Consider the following 24,590-nt stretch of genomic DNA (forward strand, 5'->3'; position numbering starts at 1 on the left):
GGGAGAGCGAGATCAGCCCTGCAGTCTGGGCCCAGGCCTCGCCACGTGGGCACTGGACTCCCCCTGCGGCCACTGTGCTCGGGAAGAGCTCAGGATCCGCGAGGCTGTGGGTCAGGAGCTGCGGGGCTGGACATCTGTTCCTGGTTGCTTGGGGCCTCGCCCCTTTGTATGAATGCGCCAGGCTCCTGAGGCCTGAGACCAGACGCGTCGCCCCCCACCCCCCAGGGTCCCACAGGGCACCGCCCGATCTGCTGCTCGCTGAGCTATTCCTGCCAGCCTCAAGCCAGGGAGCGGTGGCAGGGCTAGGGCTGGAGGCCCCCTGCACCCACCCAGAGGAAGGACCATTCCCGTGTGTGCCGTTGGCGGGAGCAGGCTGGTGCCGGTTATTTTTGATCCCTACTAATGTGGCTGTCTAAAGTCATGCTTCCTTTGGCAGCCTGGCTGATGGACCGACCATGCTAGGTGGCAGTGGCCAGTGTGGCCAGGCCAGAGCACCCAGCCTGAGCCACGGCTCCAGTGACCACAGCGAGCTGGCAAATGCATGAAGGGTCCCAGTTAGTGACCCCCAGGGGCACCCGCGGGAGGGACCAGCGCGTCCCTGCCCTCTCGGCTGCCTGTAGGCCTGGTTGGAATCCAGTCAGTGAAATTCGGACTATATTTACTCGGAGGGTCACTGTCTGCCATGGCCGGCGGCCCAGTGTACCAGTGTTGTCCTCATGGCTTTTGCTTGCCCTGGGGGTCTGTCGGGGCATGGGCAGGCCTCTCTGGCCTCCCGTGCCCCTCCTTAGTGAGCCCACTGGGCAGGCCACGTCTCTGAGCCCGGGAACTGCCCTCTCACACTTGGAAGCACTCTGGGGAGGGTTATTCCATTTTTAAACCACGAATTTGGGTCCCAGGAGAGCAGCTCGGGGGCCAGGGGAATGGCGGCGAAGCTCTGGTGTGTTCCCGGGCGCTTAGGAGACCTTTCTGGCACGTTTCTCATGCTGTGAAAAGCACAACCGGGCCGGACGGTGCCCAAAAACCAGGGAGAACCGCGGCTGAGACCCGGAGAGGAAGGCGGGGGTGGGGGTACCCGCATCCTGTACCAGGGGGCGCCGGTACCACGTGGTCTGGATTAGCACCCACCTGTCCCCCACCCCCGGCTCTCCCCTGCTTCTCGCCTCCCCCGGCCCGCTTCAGCATAACAGGGAGCCGGCACGAGGAGTATTTCTGGAATGACGTGTCCACCCTCCCCCCCACCCCACAGGAAGGACGCAGCCTCCCCGGGACCCCCACATGCTCTCCCTCTGCTCTCCAGATGCTTCTCTTGCTGTGGCCACGGACCACCACTGCCCAGACGGCCCCGGAAGCTTGGCCACGCTCCCGACCCGAGCCGCGGCCCCCCAGCCTCCCGCCTCCCACGCCAGCCCCCTGGGCCTCACCTGCTCCCGCTGGCAGCTGGCCCCGGGCCCGAGGCTGAGCTGCTGGGAGGTGCGGGGGGCAGCCCGGGGGCTGGCCGGGGCACGTGGGGCCCTGCTCCAGGCGACTCTGCGGGCCCTGCCCAGCCAGGAGGGGTCACAGTGCAGCGCCCACACTCACCTCCGGCTCCTGCTGCAGCTGGAGCCCGGACGCGGGGTTCTGGTGGCAGCTGCTGTCCCCGGGCGGCACTCACCAGTCGGGGGGGCGGAGAGCCAGGAGCCGGGACCACAGCTGCTTCCGGAGCTGCCCGCAGCGTCCCAGGCAGAGGCCGAGAGCATGGAGCTGTGTGCTGCTGCCCGGGCGGGCCCCCGGGGCATGGAGCTCCCCCAGGAGGACGCTGGGGACAAGCCTGGCCGGCCACCGCGCAGTGTCTCCTGCTCCTCCTGCTCATCGTCCTCCCCAGGGGCCAGCAGGGACGACCTTCCCGGCACCGGCGAGGCGGCTGCAGCCACAGCCGCTCTGGGCACCTCATCCTCCTCCTTGGGCTTTGAGACCGACGGCGGGGATGGTGGGGACGGTGTGGCAGGCTGCCAGACTCTTGGAGACGGCGAGCAGGGCCCCAAGCTCCCGGACCTGCTCACCAAGGCCCAGGCCCGCCGGGACCCGCTGAGGGCCGGCCCCGAGGGTGCCCACTACATCACCACCCATGAGATCCAGCTGAGCGAGGTGGAGCAGGACACGGACTTCGACGTGGGGCTGGCCTCCCGCTGGGACTTTGAGGACAATAACGTCATCTACTCACTCGTGGACTACGCGTCCTTTGGGGGCAGCGACGAGACCACGGGGGACGCGACCACCCCAACCGAGGAGGACGAGGAGGGCAGCTGCTACGTCAGCACCACGCCCAGCAGCAACCCCGCCCGCTCGCCCAGCGCCCCCAGCAGCGGGCACAGCACCGAGGCGGAGGCCCCCGGCCAGCCACGCCAGGCCTGGCCCGAGCCCCCGCGGGCAGCCCCAGGGCCGGGCTCGCGCAGCTGCGGGCGCCAGATCCTCCTATCAATCACGCAGGCCGGGGCTATAAATGAGCCTAGCGCGGGGCCAGCCCTGCAGCTGCCCCGAGGCGCCGGCCAGCATGCAGGCGACATGAGCCTCCGGCTGGCCGCCGAGCGCGGCCGCGGCGGGGCCCTGCGCGCCTGGGAACTCGCCGACCGCTCCGGGGGGGCGTCCAGCGGCCTGAGCGAGCTGGACGATGCCGACCAGGAGGTGCGCAGCCTGACCAGCCGCGCCTTCCGCAGCCTGGCCTACCCCTGCTTCGAGGCCCTGCACGTCAGCTCGCGGGAGTCCACGCTGTCCGCACTGTCCGACGGGGGCCTCGGGCGCTGGTCCACGCTGCTGGACCTCAAGTGCGCGGCCGTGGGCGCCCGGGTGGAGCAGAGCCTGCGGAGGGGCAGCGCGGCTTCGGTGGCCGCGGGCCTGCGCAAGGGCGGCGGGGCCGGGCCGGGCGCCGAGCAGCTGCAGGCCCAGGCCAGGAGGGCGCAGAGCAGGGCGCTGGAGTTCGTGGTCAGCAAGGTGGACGGAGAGATCAAGCATGTGGACACCCCGCGCCGCACTCAGGCGCAGCCCGGCCCGCGGGAGCGCAGCGACAGCAAGGCCAGCTCGGCGGCCAGCGAGAGCGGCCAGCCCGCGCCCCAGAAGAAGTCGCGGTTCGCGTCCAGCCTGCTCCAGAACGTCATCTCCAAAAAGATGCAGCGCGAGCATGAGTTCCGCATGGAGCGCGGGGAGGCCGGCGACCCCGGTCCGCGGGAGGCGCCCCCCGCGGCCCTGCAGCGGCAGAGCTCCCGGCACTCGGAGACAGGCTCGGAGGGCACGGCGGGCGGCGCGGCGGAGGCGGACGGCGCAGCAGGCGCCAGGTCCCCCGGGTTCAGGGCCAGCGCGCCCAGGGAGAGCGCCCCGGGCCCCGCGGAGGACGGCGGCGAGGGTGCGAGGGCCGCGGCGGACGCGGCCAGGGGCGCGCTGGCCCGCAGCCAGCACAGCGCCTTCCGGGCCTGGCGGGACCAGGAGGCCGAGCGCGGCCCGGAACCGGCCCCCGGGGGCACGTCCAAGGCCCCCGCAGGGCCCGGCCCCGGGGAGCCCCCCGCGGCAAAGCCCACCCTCAGGTCACGCCTCTTCGTGCCGCACATCCAGCAGACGCCCCGGGACGCGCGGCCGGGTCAGCCGGCCACCTCCACGGCCGTGGTCAGGCCCAAGGCCCCCGAAATCAAGATCCGCCTGGGCAGCGTCCAGCAGCCGGCAGGCGCGGACTTCAGCATCGCGCAGCTGCTGACGCCGCGGCTGGCGGGCGCGGAGGCGGCCCGGGCGCCCCCGAGGCCGCGCGCCGACGGCCCCGACAAGGTGCCGCAGTTCCAGGTGCGCGACGTGCGCGACCGGGGCAGGGCGCAGGGCCCGCTGCACCCCGTGCGCGACGTCAGGAAGCTGCTCAAGGGGCCAGCGGACGGCGACAAGGCCGGCGGGACCCCCGAGCAGGGCCCCAGCCCCCGGCCGCGCCCCGGGCCGCCGTCGCCCGTAGTGGCCACCGGCCCGCCCCCCGCGGGCCGGCGGGAGGACGCGGACCGCGGGGCGCGCGCGGGCTCCCCTGAGGGCACCGTGCTGGTGCACCGCGCGTCCGGCCGCCTGCCCGTGGCCACCATCGCGCCCAACAAGGCCGAGCAGGGCCCCTTCCTGCCCGTGCTGCGCATCGTGTCCACGGCGCCCGGCGGGGCGCGCGGCGAGGGACGCGGCGAGGGGCGCGGTGAGGGGCGCGGCGCGCTGCAGCGGCTGACGGCAGCCGTGCGCTCCATGGACGAGCTCTGCGGCCTCCCTCGCCACGCCTGGAAGCGCCGCAGCGACCCGCTGCCCGCGCTGGCCGGCAGCCACGTGCTCTCCCTCATTGCCCGCGAGGAGCAGGCCGGGTCCGGCCCGGCCGAGGCACTGAGGCGCCGGAACTCCAACCCAGGCCCCGACGGCGCGTCCCCGCGGGCCGCTGAGGGCCAGGCCCGGGAGCGCCCGCGCTCGCTCTGCCTGGCCCCCGCACCCCAGGACCCTCCGAGGAGAGGCGCCGTGGCCGGCAAGTTCCCCCAGGGCTCACCCCCCGACGGCCCGGCCACTCCGCCGGGCGCCCCGCGGCCCCTCAAGGCCTCCCCCCCGGCGGCCAGGGGTCCCTCCGAGGGGCTGCCCGGCCGCAAGGGCGACTGCGAGAGCTGCCTGGTCATCCCCCCGAAGCGCAGGGACAACCCCCCGACGTCCTCGGCTGCCACACTCTGCAGCCTGCCCCCGCTCAGCGCCCGTACTCAGGTGCCCGCCGCGCCCCGGGGCTCGCAGGACACGGCCAGCAGGCCGGCATGGCGCAGCAAGCCGGCCCGGGAGAAGGCGGCCCCCGAGCAGCCCCCTGCGGGCGCCTTCCCGGGCGCGCCCCTTGCCCAGCCCCCTGTGCTTTGCTTCTCCCCGCCCGGCCTGCCAGCCCCGGCCCCGACTGACCCCTTCGCGCCGCCGCGGGCCCCACAGACACAGCGCAAGGTGCTCCTGGACGTGACCACCGGCCAGTACTACCTGGTGGACACGCCGCTGCAGCCAGCCACCCGCAGACTGTTCGACCCCGAGACCGGGCAGTATGTGGATGTGCCCGTGACCGCCCAGCAGCCGGCCGTGGCGCCCGTGTCCCTGCCCGTGGCCCTGAGCCCCGGGGCCTACGCCCCCACCTACATGATCTACCCCGGCTTCCTACCCACCGTGCTGCCCCCGGCCCCGCTCCAGCAGGCACCACGCAGCGCTGCGCCCGGGGAGTCCCCGGGCAAGGAGACCACCTACTTCCTGGGCTCTGGCCCGGCCCCCGCCTCGCCGCCCTCTCCGGCCCCGGCCACTGCCCAGCTCCTGGGCGCGGGGGGCTTCAGCCCCGGGCAGGCCGAGCCTGTCATCAGCATCACCTCGCAGCCGCTGGGGCCGCGGATCGTCGCGCCCCCCTCCTTCGACGGCACCACCATGAGCTTCGTGGTGGAGCACCGATGAGCCTCATCGCCAGGTGAGTGCCCACCCGGGCTCGCGTGGGCTCTGGGTGGCGGGTGCAGAGCAGGAGGGCGCCCCACGGCAGAGACCCGCTCTGTCGCTGACACCTTCTGGCCCCCGACCTGCTCGGCTGTGGGTGGTGCAGGCCTGTCCTGGAGGCTGAAGCAGCAGATGTCAGGGGCAGCTTCCTGCTGTCCCCGCAGACCCCGGGCTGGTCCCCAGAGACGAGGACGGGGCAGGCCACGTTTGCCCTCAGAGAGTCTGTCCTGCTCAGAGGCTTTCTGCAGAGACTCCTCTTGAAATTTCCTCTATAGCCCGGTTTGCCTATTTCCAGTTCCTCAAGGTCTGATTAGCCCTCCAGTCCATGGTATCTCACACTCGCTCACACAGACACATGTGTGCGTGTGCATTCTTACCTGCACACGGGTGCACACATGCCACTTTCCCTCTAGACCCCAAGCACACACAACACACCAAGGCATGCACTCACGCGTGCAGCTCCCAGGCACGCGGCCCACACATGTGGTGGGGTGGGGTGGGGGTCCCTGCTGCGGTCTCCCCTGCTCAGAATGGGCCCGGCTTTCAGCATTGGCCAGTCTGCACTGCCCAGGTGGCCAGCCCTGCTTCCGTACCCATACTCCCTGACTTTGGGAGACACACTTTGGGTCACCCCTGAGGAGAGCTGAGGGGCTTCTCAAGTCCTGGGCCTCCCTGAATGCCTGTGGGGTCAGCTGGGCCATGGGGGCAGCTCGTCCCCACCAGCTCTGGCCCACACGATAGCCTTGAGGGTTCACAGGGGCTCGGCACTGCGGGGAGGTAAGGCTGGGAGACTCCCAGGACTTTACTTGGCAAAGATTAGCCTGAGCCAAGGGGAGAGAGATAAGCCCTATCTCTGCTGCAAGAGATGTGCTGTGTCCCCTCCCTAAGATGGCAGAGCAGTGAGGCCACTCAGTCAGACGGCAGGACCCTCAGGGCGGAGCTCCTTGCCCCATCCCAGCTATGTCCCTGTACCCAGGACACTCCAGGGCTGCCACGGCACTGGAGTTTCAGATAATGACAGCATGCTGCTAGGGACACAGCCTTTCTGTTACTGCTCAAAAAGAGAGAAAAGGAGATAGAAGAAAAGAGAGTTCTAGAGCTTCCCCCTAAAATTAAGAAGGACAGAGAATTTTAATTCTTTCTGTCCAAAACTGTCCCAGGCTCCATGGGAGGACTAAGGATAATTAATGTGCTTTGGTTGCATGCGGCGAGTAGAGAAAAACTCCCCACTTGTAAGAAGTCACTCTGAATTGGAGGACTGGTTTTTCAGAAGAAAGGGAGTTGCTTGTAGACAGACACTTACTTCAGCGTCTGGACAGGCGGCGTGTTTACTGGGGCTGTTCGGAGCAGCTAATCTGCCTGCTGGTGCGGGACGCCACAGGGTGAGCCGCTCTCAGCTCTGCTCCTGACCCCAGCCTGCCTGCAGGGACCGGGAGCCCCAGTAAACATAATCAAGTCAGAGCTTTCAGTAGTCAAGGTTGGGACAGTGGTTAAAACAAAAACGCTTTTCCCTCACTAAAATCTTTGCTTTGAGATGAGAGATGACTGCCCTCGGGATCTCAGGCCGGGCAGGGACCAGGAGTGCTGCACAGCCACAGGCCAGCTCTGGCTGTCCACCGCAGTCAGGATCCCTCGAAATGCAACGGCTGAAAGCTCGCGGCCACTTTCCAAGGAAAAGGCCAAGCACACGCAAAAGAAGAGTGCCGCCCTTTCCTGGCATGGAAAGCTATTTTTAAAACACATGGTATTTGGGGCACATCCCCTGTCACCCCTGCTCAGGACTGAGGTGCACACTCTGGACCATGATCTCTGAAAGCAACCGCAGACTTTTCTGGAGGAAAGGCCTGTGCCTGACTCTACAAAGGAGTCAGGGACGTTATTTGGTCCAGAGAGCATTTGCAGAGAAGAAAGCTGAGGCTCGGGAGGGAGCAGACCCCACAGACAGAGCTGCCAGCCTGCCTGCACAGGGCAGCCCAGAGGAGGTTGCAGGAAGGGGCCCCTGGCCCGCTGTGCCTCTCTGTTTGTAAGGACAATGTCTGCCCAAAATGCACTGACTGATTCCTCCCCCATTCAGCGGTGGGGAGTGACATGTCCACACGCCCAGAGTGCCCTACCCCCATCAGCTACTCTGTCTCTGCCTTTCTAATATTGTGCTCAGATATCAACACCCGCCTCCCGATGTTAAAGACATGTCAATGGGAAAAGTTCTAATAGTTGTCAGAACTTCATAGAGGGCGGAAGGGAAGAGCTAATTGCCAGGAGAACCTGAGCATATTGGTGGGTCCTCGGCAGAGTTTTCTCATGACACAGTTCATTGACTCAGGGCGAATTCTAAGTGTTTCATTGTCTCTCAGTATTGTGATGCTGCATGAGATTAGAGAAACATCATTTGTGGATGGTGTCGATGAAACCAAACATTTAACTCAAACCTATTTGGAAGAGTAGATTGAATTTAATCAAATCTCAAAGAGATACTCCACTCTGGGCACTGCCTGGGTGTTATAGAGTGCGTAGAAGGTTCTAAAAGACTTTTGTCACATATATTTTACAATGTGAACTTCATCATTTTAATGTTTAAATGAGCTAAGCACTGTAGCACTGTAGCACTGTCGTCCCGTTGTTCATCGATTCGCTCCAGAGGGCACCAGTAACGTCTCCATTGTGAGACTTGTTGTTACTGTGTTTGGCATATCGAATACATCATGGGGAGCTTGCCAGGCTTTGCCATGCGGGCAGGATACTCTCGGTAGCTTGCCAGGCTCTCCAAGAGGGGCGGAGGAATCAAACCCGGGTTGGCCTCGTGCAAGGCAAATGCCCTACCCACTGTGCTATCACTCCAGCCCAAATTAGCTAAGCAGTTACATTCAATGTATTCTGATGTATTTCTTTCTTATTTGACATTTAAGTCAGGACTAACAAACCTCTTTAACTTTTTTTTTAATAGGAAGAAGACAGAAAAGTGGACTATTTATAAAAACACTGAGAATCCATCTGAAAAACTTCCTCTACATCATGTTATTCTTAGTTTTGGCTTTTTATAAACTGAGTGTGTAAGTTTCTGTATTTTCCTGAACAACTCTGTTAAGACAGTTTGTGCTATTTTAATTTTACTGGGTTGATTGAATGGTTGAGGTCCTGCCCCTCTGTCAAGCCTTTTCTTTTTATACTTTAATTCAGGATGTCAGCTTTGTGCCCATGGTTCCCATCAGTGGCTAGTGAGCAAACCTGACATGTTCCCGTACCTCAGGGTGCAGGACGGGGCTGGTTGAGGCAGCAACTGGCCACAGGGTGGTTTGCATGGCAAGTCTCCTTCAGGCTCTTGGTGTAGAGGAGCAGCAGGCAGGCGGCTGACCAGGTCAAGGTGGAACAGGCCTCACTCTGTGCCCCAGGCCAGACAGGCCTTGTCTGTCTTGTGGCTCTGTTCTCTGTGTGCTGCCGGTGGCTTCTGCATGCTCCGACGTCTGCTCGTGTGAGGCGTGGTTTTGCCTCTTGTGCTCTGCTTGAACCTTCCCATTGGTACAATGCCAGGCTGGGACCTTTACCCTAAACCATGATGGTTTCCATGCTGGAAGCCAAGACTGCCCTGAAAACAAGACCTTAGCGTCAGGGGTGCAGGGGAGACCCGTCTCCCCCTCAAAACCAAGTGTGGCCAGGTGCAGCCGTTTTCCTCCTTGAATGATTCCCTCCGTGGCTGCACCCTCCCATCTCTCAAAGGCAGTTTGAGTCTAAGCGTGACTTGTCTGTGCAATAAAGTGGGAATTGCTGACCTCAGGCCTCAACCCTGCCTCTCGAAGCTTGTTCCTCGGAAGACTTGTTTCGAACAGACATCAGGATCCCGATTACATTCTGACTTATTTATTACTCATTACTTATCACCAGCAGACCTGGCCCTTAAATTCCCAGCTGAGGTAAAGTAAGACAGTTGGTTCTGCGGGACAGACTATGTCCTTTGAGAAGTCACCAAGGGTACAGGGAAGGTCCAGGTATTTGCAGACACACCTGTACATAATGCCTCTGAGTGCCACCTCATCTGGTGTGACTTTCCTCAGACCCTGTAGCTGCTGTGCTGTGACCGCCTCACATGACAGGAGCACTTCGAGAGACAGGGAAGCCTAAACTCTCATTCCTCTGCATTAAGGTTTCTTGAGGTCACGTTAGTATGTGAATCAAGTGGACTGAAGCTTTCTTTTTTCAATCAGCAGAGAGGCAATACAGAAGGCAAGGCTCTTGCTTGGCAAGTGGCCCACCTGGTCTGGATCCCCCATACCCCACGGGGTTTCCCGATCCCTGCCAGGAGTGATTCCTGAGCACAGAGCCAGGAATAAGGTTTGTGCAGTGCTGAATATGATCAAAAACCAAAACAAAATTAAATGGAAACAAACCAGAGTCTTTGAGACCCCTTGGCCCATAAGCCAACCCCAAGCAGTCCCTCTTTGGCCTCTGAGGTGCTCTATAGACAAGAAACATGTAAGCAAACGTGTACCATTTCTAATTGGTGTCTGGAGCGTGGGTCTACTAGAATCAAACGGTCAGGTTTGGCTATGGGGTAGACCACAGGACTTGTATGTGGAAACCCCCAACCTTCTCCCTCTCTTCCCTCTGGGTCAATTGGCCAGGCTGAAATCTGATCCACATAACTTGATTCTGTAAAACCCGACACAACTGTAACCAATATGAAAATTGAGTTCCTCAGACTATTTTTTTTTTTTAAAGCACTGCAGTTGCTGTCAGGGAAGTCTGGGTATGAGCTTATGACCCTCCATGTTTGTAAGTCTGCAAGTGTCTGTCTGTGTATGTAACTCTCCCATCCCTCTGAGAAGTAGGTCAAACCAGATCAGACTTGGACATCTTTATGATAAAGCTCAAATATTAACACGCATTTAAAATTCATCCTCGTATCTCTAAGAAACATCTAGTGATAGAAGCTTTTCTTTCTTAATTTCACACCAGACTTTTTCATTCTTGCCTCTTGAAGATATTTAATGCATTTGAATTATTTTTATACTTCATAGAAAATCTGTGTTTACTATAAATTAAATACTCATGCTACCTGAAATAATACTTTGGACTGCAGGACAGTATTGATTCCTAAGTATATTGGTTATAATCTTGTGATAAGAATATATATGTGCATGAGAAAGCACATTCAGTAATTGTCTCTGTGTTGAAAAACTACCATGGTATTCATTTTCCTTTGTGGTGCTTCAGGAGCTCATCCTACAGTTTACGAGGTGTGGATTTGCACCCCAAATTCTCAGGGTATGTTGTTTTACCCGAATACTTGAAAAAAAAAGGTGCCCTGTATTTTAGCAGTACTGTTGAAGGGGAAATTATGTGTAAGTTTGTTTTAGAAGACTATTTATAAAAAGCAAATTCATAAGTTATGTTTTTACACACTTTCTAAGGAGGCATGCAGGTAGACAAGATGTATATTTTCAATTTGCTTCATATTCTTAACGACTGGGTCCAATGGAGACCTCGAAGGTACGGGACGTGAGCAGCAGAGCTTGTACACTTGCTGAATGCATCTGGAGCTGGGATCTGTCTGAGCAGAACTGTGGCCTCTGGTCCTCTGTGGGGTGGCTTGTGTGTCGGGGGCAGGTGTTAGAGCCATGAGTGCTTCTGTGCCTCTGTCTCAGAGGAGATGAACTCTCAGGCCAGGCCTGTCAGCATCAGCATTTGTTGTTTCGTGTTGCAAGTAGAACTCGTGACTAGATTATGCCTAGGTGGTTCCTGATGGTGCAGAAGAACAAACACACATCTCATTGGATTTCTTTTTTGATTTTCTCAAGAGCTTCTTAGAAGCCAGTGTAATGGCAGGAAGGCCTTCTCGGGCCCCTAGGGCCCCCTCTCAGGCCAGTCTCTGTTTTCTGGAAGGTGCTCTATGCTTGTCCTGTCGTGCAGACGTGAGGCTGCCATACCAGCACCCACATCACCTTTTTGTGTAGCCTGGATGGTTGTGGTTGGAGGAAGGTGAGGCTGAGGAAGGTCTGTCCAGGGTGGGAGTGTTATTTGTGTGTTTGATGGAGAGAGACATTGGGTAGTGCCGAGTTTCACCCTCGGCTGTTAGAAGACAGCAGGAAATGGAGAGCATGGGAACCTAGCACTGCTCTCAGACCCCAGTCAGTGGATACAGGCCTGTGGGCAGCAAGTGGCTTGGGGGTAGGGTGTGCACTGCGTGGCACAGCCAGGTCTGCCCACCCCGCTGGGTGCTGGTCTTTGTCTCAGACTGTGCCAGCCTGTGTGACAGGATTGTGTTCTGACTCTTGAGAAGTTTCGGGTCTTTTTTAGCCAATAAAACAAACTGCCAAGAAAATAAGCATCCTTTGTCTTTATTTTAACTCAGACAAGTTTTGGGAATTTTCTTTCTCTTTTTTAATTTTTAAATTTTATTTTCCTAAGGTTGTTCACATTAATTGATTACAAGTTTTGGGCATTTTCATTTTCTTCCCTCTTCTAAGTTAGACTCTTGATTTAGCTAAGATGCTTGGCAGTGCCCCCACCCAAGTAGATTGCCCAGGGCAGCCTGTATGCATCTCAGGAAAGGGCTGGCCTGACGACACCCACAGGCAGAGCTGTGGCATGTTCAGAGCCGCAGGGGCATGACCGGGCAGCTGCTGCCATGGCTGTGAACCTTGAGACCAAAGCTATGAAGACCTGAAGCCCTGGCTCACCGAGAGGGACCTGCAAGATCCCCCGGGCTCAGAGCAGCTCTGGGGCAGGAGAGGAAGTCGGTCCTCAGCCCTGTGCACTCCCCAGTCACCGCTGCTGCCCAGTGTAGGACCCAGTGTAGCACAGGGATAGTGGCGCCAGGCACGGGGTCTGAGGTGCCACCCACTGCCCTGACCTTAAGTGGCCTGAGACAGCTCAGAGCTTGAGAGCTCTCTGCACTAGGCCACTCTGTGGGCTGGTCACCAGCTGCCCTCCCCAGGTCACGTCCACCTCTCCTTAGCTTGCTGGCCAGATACTCTCTCATTTCCTGTCCATTCTCCCATGGAGCAACGTTACCCTCACGCAGAGCTAGTGCGTGTCTGGCGAAACCCAGCCAGAAACACAGCTGCGTGTGACTGAGAACAATCTAAACTTAGTGTTCCAAAGGCACAAAAAGTCATTTGCTCTTAGCCCACAAATCTATAGTCTGGCAAGAGCTGAACACAGATCTGCCTCACACCAGCCCTGCAAGGAGGTGTAATCTCCTTCCAGACTGTCCCCAGGGCTGGGGTGGGTCACCGGCTGTCAGCAGCAGGGTGTCAGGCAGCACAGAGCCAGGCCAGCAGGCTTGGCCCCTCACACCTGACTGCCCTGTCCTTTTCCCCAAGGTTCTGCTCAGAAAGTGAGCCCATGTCCCCACACACTGGTGACAAGTCGCTACTCTACCTGGTTCAGTGGGCAGGACACAGACCCTACCTCAGTGGGGAGTCAGGTGACTCAGAGACAGGCTTTTGTGTTTTAGTGGTAATAAAACAATCAAGGCACCATGACTTACCAAGTATGCAGGATCAAGTTTGAGGCAAACCGCATTCCCGCTTCTGCCAGTATATTGCCTCCCACCCACCTCTTCCCATTCCCGCCTCCGTCTTGCTCTTTTTAGGGACAGCTTTTTAAACCACCGTATTCAAGAGGGATTTTAAAACAGTCGTATTCTTTTCAGACCACACCCAGCCATGCTCAAGGCTCACTCCTGGCCCTGAGCTCAGGATCACTCCTGGCGAGGCTCAGGGGACCATATGGAGAGCTGCGGATCAAACTCGGGTTGGGGAGCTGGAGAGATAGCACAGTGGGTAGGGCGTTTGCTTGCACGCAGCCAACCCGGGTTCGATTCCCAGCATCCCATATAGTCCCCTGAGCAACGCCAGGAGTAATTTCTGAGTGCATGAGCCAGGAATAACCCCTGGGCAAAGCCGGGTGTTACCCAAAAAGTAAAGGCCCTCCCGTTGATCATCGATTTGCTCGAGCGGGCCCAGTAACATCTCCATTGGAGACTTTGTTGTTACTGTGTTTGTTATATCGAATACGTCACGGGGAGCTTGCCAGGCTCTGCTGTGCGGGTGAGATACTCTCGGTAGCTTGCCAGGCTCTCCGAGAGGGGCGGAGGAATCAAACTTGGATCAGCCATGTTGGCTGCATGCAAGGCAAACGCCCTACCGCTGTGCTATCGCTCCAGCCCCCAAAAGTAAACGCCCTCCCGTTGATCATTGATTTGCTCGAGTGGGCCAGTAATATCTCCATTGGAGATTTACCTTTACCCCCCCCAAAAAAAACCCTGGTTGCCTGTGAGCAAGACCAGCGCCCCACCTGCTGTACTGTCACTCTGCCCCCCCAAACATTTGTATTTTAAGGTCAGTTTTCAGGTCATACTCAAGAAAGAAACCTCCAGGACTGTCGCTATAGGCTAGAGACTGTGTGTTAGGCAGGGCAACAATGAAGACTGTCCTTGGGAAAGAAGGCTAGCTGCACAGGCCAGGTGTCCTCACCAGGAAGAGGTGAGGCTGTCAGGAGCCGCTGAAACAATGAAGACGGTCAGTCATGGGCGGGCAGAGAGCAGGGGACAGAGGGGGATGAGGACAAGAGACCAGAGGGTCAGGGGCCAGAGGGGGAACGGTTGAGCTGGGGCAGGGGAAATGGAGGGGCTCTGGGGAGCAGCCCGGCCAGGCCCTGGGGAGGAAGAGTCTGGACAGGTCAGCATCACACAGCAAAAACAGGATGTTATTACAGCTCATTGGCACAGTGACTGTGACACAGATGGAGCATGCCATAGGCCTATAGACATGGACAACTGCTAGATACAGAACTGTAGAATCACAGCCTTGTAAGACACACACGGTGTGCCACGTGTGTATATGCATGTGGGCACCTGTGCAATGCAGTTCTGCAGAACTGCAGTCATCAGGCAACTTGGATGAGACAACATGCTTCCATAAACACGTCCTAGTCTAGGATTGCTTGGGTTTTCCCTGGGAACTCCGCAGGGTCTTGCTGCAAGTCCTCAGTCACCTCAGGGCAGAATGTCTGGGAGGGTGACGACCAGTGATTCACAAGCTCCAGGTGAGTCTCAGGCTGGGCACTGAGAATTGCTTCCTGAGTGGGAGAAATGATTCTCACTCACAAAGGCAACCAGGTAATTTAAAGCTAAGCCTATTCTGGAAAGAGAACATCCAAACTTTTACATGTAATCCTAGAAGATTATGGCAGGAATCTTTCTAGTAAAAATAGAAAGATGAAAATAGCTTACAGGTTTATGTGATGTTCCAAGTCAACTGTGAATAAATTAAACTTTTATTAACAGGAGGGCAGCAGAGAATTAGATTCATCCTAAGTTAAGCCAATTCCATTGTAGAGGGTAAATGGTTAGCTAACATATTTCCAGTGTTGGAGATACAATGGCATTTTATTGACCCAAATATTTATATATTTTCTAATATCACCAAATAGAATGTGATATAGACTAGTGTTGTGTCCACTTCCTGCTCTGCACACTGTCCACGGACCAGGGGAACAGCTATGAGAGTAAGTCACTGGTCTCCAACGCTACCTGCGAGCCAGCACTGGCCCCTGAGTATGTGACCAGAATCTCACGGGCGAGAGGGAGATTTCTTCATCTGCTTGCCCAAACCCAAATAAACTTGACTCTGTGGATAGGACACAAATCTGACATACAGAGAAGAGGCGACACTGTTTCCACAGTTGCCAGAATCCAGCCTAGATTTTGCCTTAATGATGGTTTTTCTCCTCATTGTAGCTTCTGTATCACTGTTATCACTGTCCTCCCGTTGTTCATCAATTTGCTCGAGCATGCACCAGTAACGTCTCACAACAAATTGTGAGGCTTGTTGTTACTGTTTTTTGGCATATCGAATACATCACGGGTAGCTTGCCAGGCTTTGCCGTGAGGGCAAGATACTCTTGGCAGCTTGCCAAGCTCTCCAAGAGGGGCAGAGGAATCGAACCCAGGTCAGCCGCATGCAAGCAAAACGCCCTACCCGCTGTGCTATCGCTCCAACCCAGCTTCTGTATATTTTAGGCATATTTCTTCTGCTGCTTGATACCCTTGTAGCAGAGCTACACTCGCATTGCCTTTCCCACCTCACTGAGTTTGTGGCGGCGAGGCCAGCTAGCTCTGTCACTGAGTGTTGCAGGGAAGGGTGTGTCCTCTAAGCTACCATGAAAGCTGGGCCTCTTTCCTTCTCTCCTCCAATATGACCCCACCTTCCACCTAGGTGCATTGTGACCTCTGCCTGTGGTCAGGGCTGGCCTGGGGGACAAGCTGGAGGTCCCAGGAAAGGGAACTGAAGTCAGGGATTCGCTCCCTGGCTCCCCCTCAGAGAGATGATGAGGGCTGCTGGGTCAGTGATGCTCCACGCCCCGGGCCAACCCCCTTCTTTGTCCTCTCCTGCTCACGACCCCTGGACTTAGGAGTGCAACACCTTCTGCTTCCCCCGCATCCTGGTCGGACTTCACAGTCGTGGCGTCCTGTGAACTTCCCTGGCAGGGATGTCTCAGTTTCAGGCAACGAACCTGGTTCCTTCAGGGACCCCGATGAAGAGAAAGCGATACTGAGGGAGAGAGGGCGTGTAGGCGGAGACCCACTGACACGGCATCTGCTGTGTCCCGGGAGGACAGGGAACCTTCCTCCTCAAGAACACAAGTCACTCTCCTGAAGCCTTGTACTCACTTACTATTTTCTCCAAGAACTTCCTACTGGAACTTGCTGATTTTATGGTGAAACTGAACTCATCCTGTGCCTCCCTCTGAAACTCCTTTCACACAATCACATTCACAGAGGTAGAAGACGTTGGTAATGAAACGTGTAAAGTCTAAAGTCAGTTGGGTTGTGTGGAGAAAACAGCTACACTTAGGATATGTGGGAGTGCACTCCTAAAACGTATGTTCCCATGGTAAGAGAAGAAGGAAACCTGGGAGCATCTGTAGGACACAGGGTGCCCGGGAAACAGACGTGCTCCTTGCTGTCAGAACATAAAAACCCTGCATCAGGGCAGGCCACATGAAAAAGGTTTAATATACAGGGTCAGCTCAAAGGGCCAGAGTCCAATTCCTGGCGTCCTCTGAGCACCCCCAGGAGAGACTCCAAGCACTGCCGGGAATGACCCTAACACAAAAACTGAACCCAAAAGCTAGTACCATGACTTCGATGGCGCACTGTCTGTGAGCCCAGCACTGCCCTGCCCTCACCCCACACAGTTCCTCTTGTACGACAGGGAGGAGGCTGAGGGCCAGAGGGAGGCTGAATGGCAGGTACCACCAGGCCCAGGGCGCTGGGTCAGTGCTCCGCAGAGGCCCCGATGCTCACACGGGTCCTGGTGCTGGGCTTCCCACCTGCCACTGCTCCGGACCTGAGCCTCCGAGATGGGGAGGCAGGGGGTGAGCAACACACTGTCGTTCATCTGTTGCAAGTTGAGAGGAAATCATGTGTAAGTAAGTCCTCTTATCCAAGCTGACCCTGCAGAGAAGGAACATTGCCCATCATCGCCCCAATGCTGAAATCCACAGCAGAGACGCCTCCTGTGAGCAGTTGCCCCGAGCTGCCACATTCATGGGTCTCTCCTTCACTTGGACCAGAACAGAGAAATACTGTGCTCGCCGGAATGGAAGACAAAAAAAACTCAGTAAGAATCCACACATTTATTTCCTCACACATCACCCTGAGGCTGCAGTGCTGAGCTGGCTGTGGCCTGTTGTGTGTGAGCCTGAGTGAGACGGACAGACGCGCACCCCCAATCTCTCTGGGTCCAGCACTAGAGGCACGGGATCTTTTCTATGAATAAATGTTTGACATGGCTCTTTGACACAAATAAAGATATTCTTTTCTTGGTGTTTTTCTTGGTCACGTAATGAGATTTAAAGACGACCGTTGGACTAGAGCTGTTACTGATTGGATTCCACGGGATGTCAAGAGACCGCGTGGCCGCCCACCTACCAGATGGTCAGACTTCTTTGTCAAGGTCATGAACGATCGGTTTGAGGCCCTCCATGTTCCCGGAGCGAAGAGATGCCATTGGGCTACACTAGCACGCGACAGGGACAAATGGAGACGTTACTGGCGCCCGCTCGAGCAAATCGACGACTAACGGGAAGTTAAGTGATTTAAGTGGTGTTTTAACATTTAAAAGTCATAGGCATTGGTTTCTCCAAGCAGCCGTCCTTCTCTCAGCCATTCCGGCTTTTGAGCTGGCTTTGGTCAAGCAGCACCACACCAGTGAAAGAAGCACACGAGGGTCTTCACGAAGCCCCACCCATAGCACCCACAGGGCTACAGCACCAGGAGAGTGAAGGGACAGAGACTCTGGCCCTTGTCGGAGTGCAGCGTGGGACTGAGCGGCTCCTTGAGCAACGCGGGGAGGAAAATGGTTTGCTTTCCTTCCGGTGTCTTCCACAATGTTCAGCCAAACAACAACACAAGTGAGAAATACTTGTTCTGGAGTTGGGTGACACATCTTTTGTTCTATCTCCCCACCCCCACCCCCCCAAAAAACAACAATAAGACAAGAAAAAGGATTTCTTGTTTTTTCCTTACTAGGCAACATGCTGCAGAAACAGGCCATGGTCAAAGTTAGAAGGGCTTTCAGAGCAGGGGCTGAATATTGCTGGCACAAAGTGGAACTGTGTTTCAGTCTTTGAAGACAAGTTTCCTCGTAAGGCAGAACAGTTTCCTACCGAATGGGGCTTGAGAGACGCAGAGAGAAGCACGCGCGGGGCTGGGACAAGCAGTGTGGGTCGAAGCGGGGGAGGCCAGGTGTCAGCAGGGGAGCTGCCGTGGCTTTTCACAGACATCTTAAATAAAGGGGCACGTGTAAACACTGCGCTGAGAGCAGGGTGGGCCACTGGGCAGGGCCCAGGAGCAAGGGGTCTTCAGAACCAGCCCCCGCTGGAGCCGCCGCTCTCTGCCTGCTGGGGGAACACCACCTTGCACATGTTGGAGTTCTCCTGGTGCAGCGGGAACTCCGAGCCGGCCAGCACCCGCTGCCTGCTCTTCCGGGAGACGAACCCTTTGCCAGTAGACAGCCGTTCGTACTTGGTCTCCAGTTGCCTGCACAAGAAGACGCCGTCAGAGACCCACGCCAGCCTGCCATTGGGCTGGCCTCCTCACAGGGTTTGGGGGCGGTGGGAGGCCCACCCCGAGCCCACAGCACGAGGCCCACACAGGGACAGGACCATGCCTCACAGCCCTGCGGTCTCATGGGCCTCCTCCCCTGCCCACCAGCACCCCCCAAGCAGGCGAGGAGCAAGTGACACATTTTCACTGTGGAAGCAGACAGTGAAACAGCCTCCGAGCTCTGCTCGCGTGAACTGTGGAGCCACAGTCAGTGCCGGGTTGGCCACTGACCAGCGTGTTCTGAGCATGAGAAGGCTGATTTGTGTAAAATGTGTCTGCACTGCTTCACTCTAGCTGTGTTAGTATTGATCAGCCACTGTTTTATATGCCCGCGCTAACGTGCTCTCCTCTGTCCCCTGGAAATGAGCCTGCAGCTACCCCTGCATCCGAGCATCAGTGAAACGGGGAGTGGGGGACGGTCCCAGACACAACTGCCAGGCGGTGAGAGGCGCGGGGGGACAGCATGTCCCTCAGCCAGTGCCACCCAACCCGCGCTGGAGCCACCAGCACCCAAAGTCATAGCAATGACAGCCTGAGACAGGTGGGAAAGGTGTGCGGCCAAGTACACACACAGTTCCAGAGAGCAAGAATCCCACAGAAAGTCCTTCAAGGAGTCAAGTCCCCTGACTCCTAAGTTAAGGGCCAAGGAGCTGGGGTGGGGATGCCTTAGCACTGAGTCCATTTCGACTCTGCACCCAGCACTTCTGCTGAAATGATGCAGCAACTCTCATAGGTACATCAAATCCCTCCATTTTCCTGTAGTTTATTCCTGGATTAGAACATGAGATCATCTCCGAATCAAATGAAATAATCACCAGTTTCTTGCTTGCATAGAACCTGATTTTTCCATCTTACCAATTACTTTAAAAAAAATTTCAATGAATATGTTCCATTGGGAGGGTCTTACTATTTCCTTTTGATTTCTGATGTGGAATGTTAAGAACTGGGCACCAGTACAGGAGTTCCTGGAATATTCTAATTCTGAGGGAGCTGGGGGTCTGGGCTGCACCCAACAGTGCTTAGTGGTCATTCCTGCCTCTGTCTTTGCTCAAGAGTCACTCCTGCAGGGGAATTAGGGGACGGCCCCCTGCAGTGCCCGGGGGGAAACCAGAGTCACTGCAGACCCACTTCCTACCTGAAGGGAGCCTCCTCCCTGTCCATCTGCATGCAGACCAAGAATGGGTACTGGGAGAATTGCACTGTGGAGATGAAGTCCATGCCCGCCTCAGTCTCTGCGCTGACCTCCAGGCCAGCTTTCATGAAGGAAGAGTCCACGCTGATCTCACCCGTGATGGCCACCGCCAGCCTAGAGACACGGAGGGAAACACCTGTGAGGTGACAGTCCTCTGTGCTCACCTAGGCCACGGGCTGAGCTCCTTGCTGCCAGCCGGGAGGAGGCATGGCTGCCATCCCCGCCTGCAGTTCTGCTGGCCCGGCCTGCAGGGAGCCAGAGGCAGGGAGGAGGAGTTGGCATGGGCAGGAGCTCACCCCCCCCCCCCCCGGCACCCCTCCTGTGTGCAGTCCCCCATGACTGTCTTCATCACCCACAGAGAGCTGTGTGCTCGTGGACCAGACCCAGGATCTGGCAGGCGCCACCCACAGCCCACCGCACAGCACAGACACATAAGTTCCCTCCCGCGTGGATGAAGGCTACAGCCGAGACTGGACTTTCTCCTCAGAAGTCCAGACTGGAAACACGCCCCAGGGACCAGGATGGCAGTGGCCCCCTGACGGCTTCCCAGGAGTGTGGATGGGAACAACCAGGTGACACAGACTTGGGATGGAGCAGAGACCAGCACCAGGGCAGGCGGGGGCAGTTGGGCCCCCGGGGCCTTACTCCACAGCTCTGGTGTGTCCTGCTTTCCAGATGGGGGCGCCAATGTCTGGCCTTGGTGCTGTGATGTGTGAGTCAAGAGGAGCTTGCCTTGCATGCAGTCAACCAAGATTTGATCCCCCTACCCCTCTGATGCCCTGAGCCTGCCAGGAATGAGCCCTGAGCCCAGAGATAGGAGTGAGCCCAGAGCACAGAGGTGGGAATGAGCCCTGAACAAAGAGCCGAGAGTGAGCCCTGAGCACAGAGCCAGGAGTGAGCCCTAAGCACAGAGCTGGGAGTGACCTGAGCACAGAGCTGTGAGTGAGCCCTGAGCACAGAGCCAGGAGTGAGCCCTGAGCACAGAGCCAGGAGTCATCCTGAACACAGAGCCAGGAGTGAGCCCTGAGCACAGAGCTGGGAGTGACCTGAGCACAACGCCAGGAGTGAGCCCTGAGCACAGAGCTGGTAGTGACTTGAGCACAACGCCAGGAGTGAGCCCTGAGCACAGAGCCAGGAGTAAGCCCTGGGCACTGCTGTGTGTGGCCCAAAAAACAAAAGAAAAAAACAAACCTAATACTTGATACAAACTTAAAAAAATGTATCTTAACAAACAACTGAAAACTGGCTGGCCAATTTCTCTGCTGATCTTTTCATTCTTTCAGTAACACAGGATGGCGTCTTCCCTCTGTGCAAAACCCTTCACCCACAGATCAAAATGAACCAAACATTCAATTCTGTTGTTCCTGTCTCATGCATATCCAACTGCATTTGTAATTTACAAAAAGACAAAAAAAAAAACCACCACTGTAACATGCTCTTGCATATTCTACATAAAGTATTTTATTTTATATGGAGCAACGGAGCAATAGCACAGAGGGTAGGGCATTTGCCTTGCACAAGGCTAACCCGGGTTCAATTCCTTCATCGTTCTTGGAGAGCCTGACAAGCCACTGAGAGTATCCTGTCCACATGGCAGAGCCTGGCAAGCTCCCCATTGGCTTCTTTGATATGCCAAAAACAGTAACAAGAAGTATCACAATGGAAACTTACTGGTGCTCGCTTGAGCAAATTGATGAACATTGGGATGACAGTGCTACAGTGTTACATTTTATATGATAGGCAGCTTTAAAAATAAAAGGAATTGCAAACATTTTGCTTAGAAAAATAAATGCTCATGTTACAAAACAAACAAACAAACAAACAAACAAACACTGTCCTCCCGTTGTTCATCAATTTGCTCGAGCAGGCCCAGTAACGTCTCCATTGTGAGACTTCTTGTTACTGTGTTTGGCATATCGAATACATCATGGGTAGCTTGCCAGGCTCTGCCGTGCAGGCGAGATACTCTCGGTAGCTTGCCAGGCTCTCTGAGAGGGGCGGAGGAATCGAACCTGGCTTGGCCAGGCTGGCTGCATGCAAGGCAAACGCCCTGCCGCTGTGCTATCACTCCAGCATGTTACCTAAACTATATTAAAGTTTTTAATTACAAAAATGATCAATGAAAAATAATAGTTTAGCAAAATAAGTAAAAAGAACAAAAACAAAGCAAAAATGTGAATGGATGAAAGAATCACAAGCGAGGGCTGTCTGGGCCTGCACAGAACGGGTCATCGGGGAGAGATTTTACCCCCCACCCCCCAAGATGGAGAAGCTGAGAATTTGGCTCCTAGTGATGTTTCCTGAGCTCTAATGAGGTGCTTGTTGGAGAGAGACACCCTCAGCTCCACCTGACTGATGACCTGGGTTAAAGAGCAGGAAGGTCCACTGAGGTGTGTTCAGCGTCAACCTGCTTCACAGGAAGAATGACTTTCTAGGATCACTTCCAACCCCAGGACTTAGTGATTACAGAGAGAGAGAGACAGAGAGACAGAGAGACAGACTGAGAAAGACAGGGAGAGACGGAGAGACAGAGACGGAGAGGAAGGGAGGAAGATAGAGAGGGAGAGAGAAAGAGACAGGGAGAGAGGGAGAGAGACAGGCAGAGACAGGGTGAGAGAGAGACAGAAAGAGAGGGAGAGGGAGAGACAGAGACACAGAGAGAGACAGAGAGATCCTGAGTTGGAAGGATCAACCATGGAGAAGCAGGTCTCCGCAGTTGTTCGCATGGAGTCTGCCCGGCATGTGCTTACCCATTCTTCACTCGGGTTTTCGACTCACGATACCACAGACTGAACTCCATTGCACCGGAAATGTCAATGGCTAGGCCTCCCTGGACTTCCATGTTGGCCTTTAATCCAGACTGCAGCTGAAGCTCCTGGAAGCAGAAACATCGACCGGTAGACCGGCAGCCGAGGGGGTGGAACCAGAACAGCAGCAGGCCTTAACCGCCTTTCCCAGGGCATGCCCCCTGTGGCAGGTGAGACCTGAGCAGTTAACCCCACGCTGGGTCCTTCTTAGCCCAGAAACACGCTGTCTCCATCCCTGGAAGCAGCCTGGCCAGGGCAGTGGGCAGACGGGATGTCCTGAGTCCTCCCTACTCCCTGCCGCCCGGGGGGAGCACTGCTTCTCAGCGTGCCGGAGACTTGCTCCTGAGGCGCTTGCCTGCGGCGGGAGGGCTCTGCGGGCACGCTCTGAGGGCAGCTGTGGTTCTGTGCCCCCAAGGGAGAGCTGCCAGCCCAGGGACCCGGTTGGTATCTCACGAGACCCAGCGGCAGCCCTGGGGGATGCGAGGGTATGTCAGAGTATCCTGTGGCACTCGGACCTTCATAAGCCTCGAACACGCACACAGGACGGCTGCAGCATACGTGTCCCGGGATGGTCCGGGGGGCACGGGGAGGAAGGCCAGGCACAGCTCACTCCTTCCTGCAGGAGAGGGGCTGAGATTCCCCACATTGGCCCCGCTCCTGAGAAGAGGCTTGTGAGCCAGGAACGCCACGTGGGACACCTCACTTAACTCCCATCTGATCTTCCACGAAGATCGAAGACAGCCGGGCCACGGCACTCTCTCGAGGGCTGGCATTGCTGCCACCCGGTCACGAGCCCCAGCACTGTCTCCCGACCTGCAGGGCAGACAGTTCTGAGAACTGCCGCAGACAGAAGCCTGGCCACGTCCTGGCCTGACCCGGGGCACGCTGACAGTGGGAGCAAGACTCTGGGGCCGTGCGTGTGTAGCTGACGTGACCTCTGTGATCTCTGACCTTTATCCCAGAGCCTTTCTTACAGTTCAGACCCTCTGGCTCACTGCCTCTGTTCGGCAAAACCTGCTCTGAGCTGGAGGGCAGATTCCCACATGAAGCTGAGTTTACCAGACCTCTTTCTCTGAAGGGTAATCCAATTAGCCGGAAAGAGAGAGAAAGTGAGCTCAGAGTAATTCCATCTGCCCCGGTGACTGTGACAGGTGCCCCGCCAACACGCCTCCACGTCAGCGCTTGACCTGGCAAGGTCTTGGGCTGGCCCGATCTGCAGGGCCGGGAGCCACAGCAGCTCACAACAGCCCCCCGGGGACACGCTCCAGCCGCCTCTCAAAGAGGGACCCACACACCTCCCGCCTCAGGAACTGAAAGCCCCTGCGAGAGTGACCTGGAGCGGGAGCTGGCAAACCTCGGCTGCGGGCGGGCCTGGCCCTGCCTGTTTTTATAAATAAAACGGCCTGGAACACCGCGGGCCCATTTGTTACTGTGGCGCTGATGGCTCTCCTCACTCCAGGGCAGAGCCGGGACTTACAGCAGAGGCCGTGTGCCCGCAGGCCTGAATCCCTGCTGCTTGCCCTGTGCCGTCCATAAAAGGCCACCCGGTGGGAATCGGGGTTACCTCGCTCCCAGGCCTGCTGGGCCACCTCTGCCCAGGCCTCCTCCTGAGCCTCCCAGAGAGTGTGAATCTCACAGGGTGCAAGCAAGCGTCATGTGCAACTGAGATTAGGGGTCGTGGGAGCTACTGCTGGTTCCCATGTCCATCCACACCGAGAGGAAATAGTTTGGTTCCTAGTGGCCGTGCCAGTGACTTGCGGCTTCCCTTGTGGTTTGAGACACGTGGGGCATGTGTTTGGTCAATAACTAGGAAATGTCATGGGTAGATGCTCTCTTCTGTAGCAGTAGCTAGGGCTTCAAGGAAAGTTCTGGAAAGGACCCTGCTGCCTGGCCCCTCCCCCCTCTTCCTTCCCGGAAGGAGGAAATTGTGCTGGAAGTGGATGTCAATCAGGGGCCTGCGAAATTGAAAACCAGTCTGGACCTCAGGAAAATTAAAGTAGAGGTC

The 24,590-nt window shown here is 57.0% G+C and overlaps 2 protein-coding genes across 2 annotated transcripts in view; one reads left to right on the forward strand and one right to left on the reverse strand.

The window, feature by feature from the left end:
• Window positions 1–1,275: 1,275 nt before the first annotated feature.
• On the forward strand, window positions 1,276–5,439 carry CUNH4orf54 (chromosome unknown C4orf54 homolog). The gene has a single exon (XM_056114303.1). The coding sequence runs from the start codon at window positions 1,276–1,278 to the stop codon at window positions 5,437–5,439; it is 4,164 nt and encodes a 1,387-aa protein (XP_055970278.1).
• Window positions 5,440–17,588: 12,149 nt separating this feature from the next.
• MTTP (microsomal triglyceride transfer protein) overlaps window positions 17,589–24,590 on the reverse strand; it is a 31,351-nt gene continuing 24,349 nt past the window's right edge. The window contains exons 16-18 of the mRNA XM_056114161.1: window positions 22,529–22,653; window positions 19,722–19,892; window positions 17,589–18,520 (exon numbers count right to left, since the gene is read on the reverse strand). Coding sequence (XP_055970136.1) covers window positions 18,343–18,520; window positions 19,722–19,892; window positions 22,529–22,653 — 474 coding nt within the window. The 3' untranslated portion in view covers window positions 17,589–18,342. The remainder of the gene's footprint in view (window positions 18,521–19,721; window positions 19,893–22,528; window positions 22,654–24,590) is intronic.

This window comes from Sorex fumeus, unplaced genomic scaffold, assembly GCF_029834395.1.
Source record: "Sorex fumeus unplaced genomic scaffold, SorFum_2.1 ptg000024l, whole genome shotgun sequence".
Lineage (NCBI taxonomy): Eukaryota > Metazoa > Chordata > Mammalia > Eulipotyphla > Soricidae > Sorex > Sorex fumeus.

Coding starts and splice junctions, on each gene's coding strand:
- CUNH4orf54 (XM_056114303.1), top strand. CDS start 1,276: ATGCTCTCCCTCTGCTCTCCAGATGCTTCTCTTGCTGTGGCCACGGAC.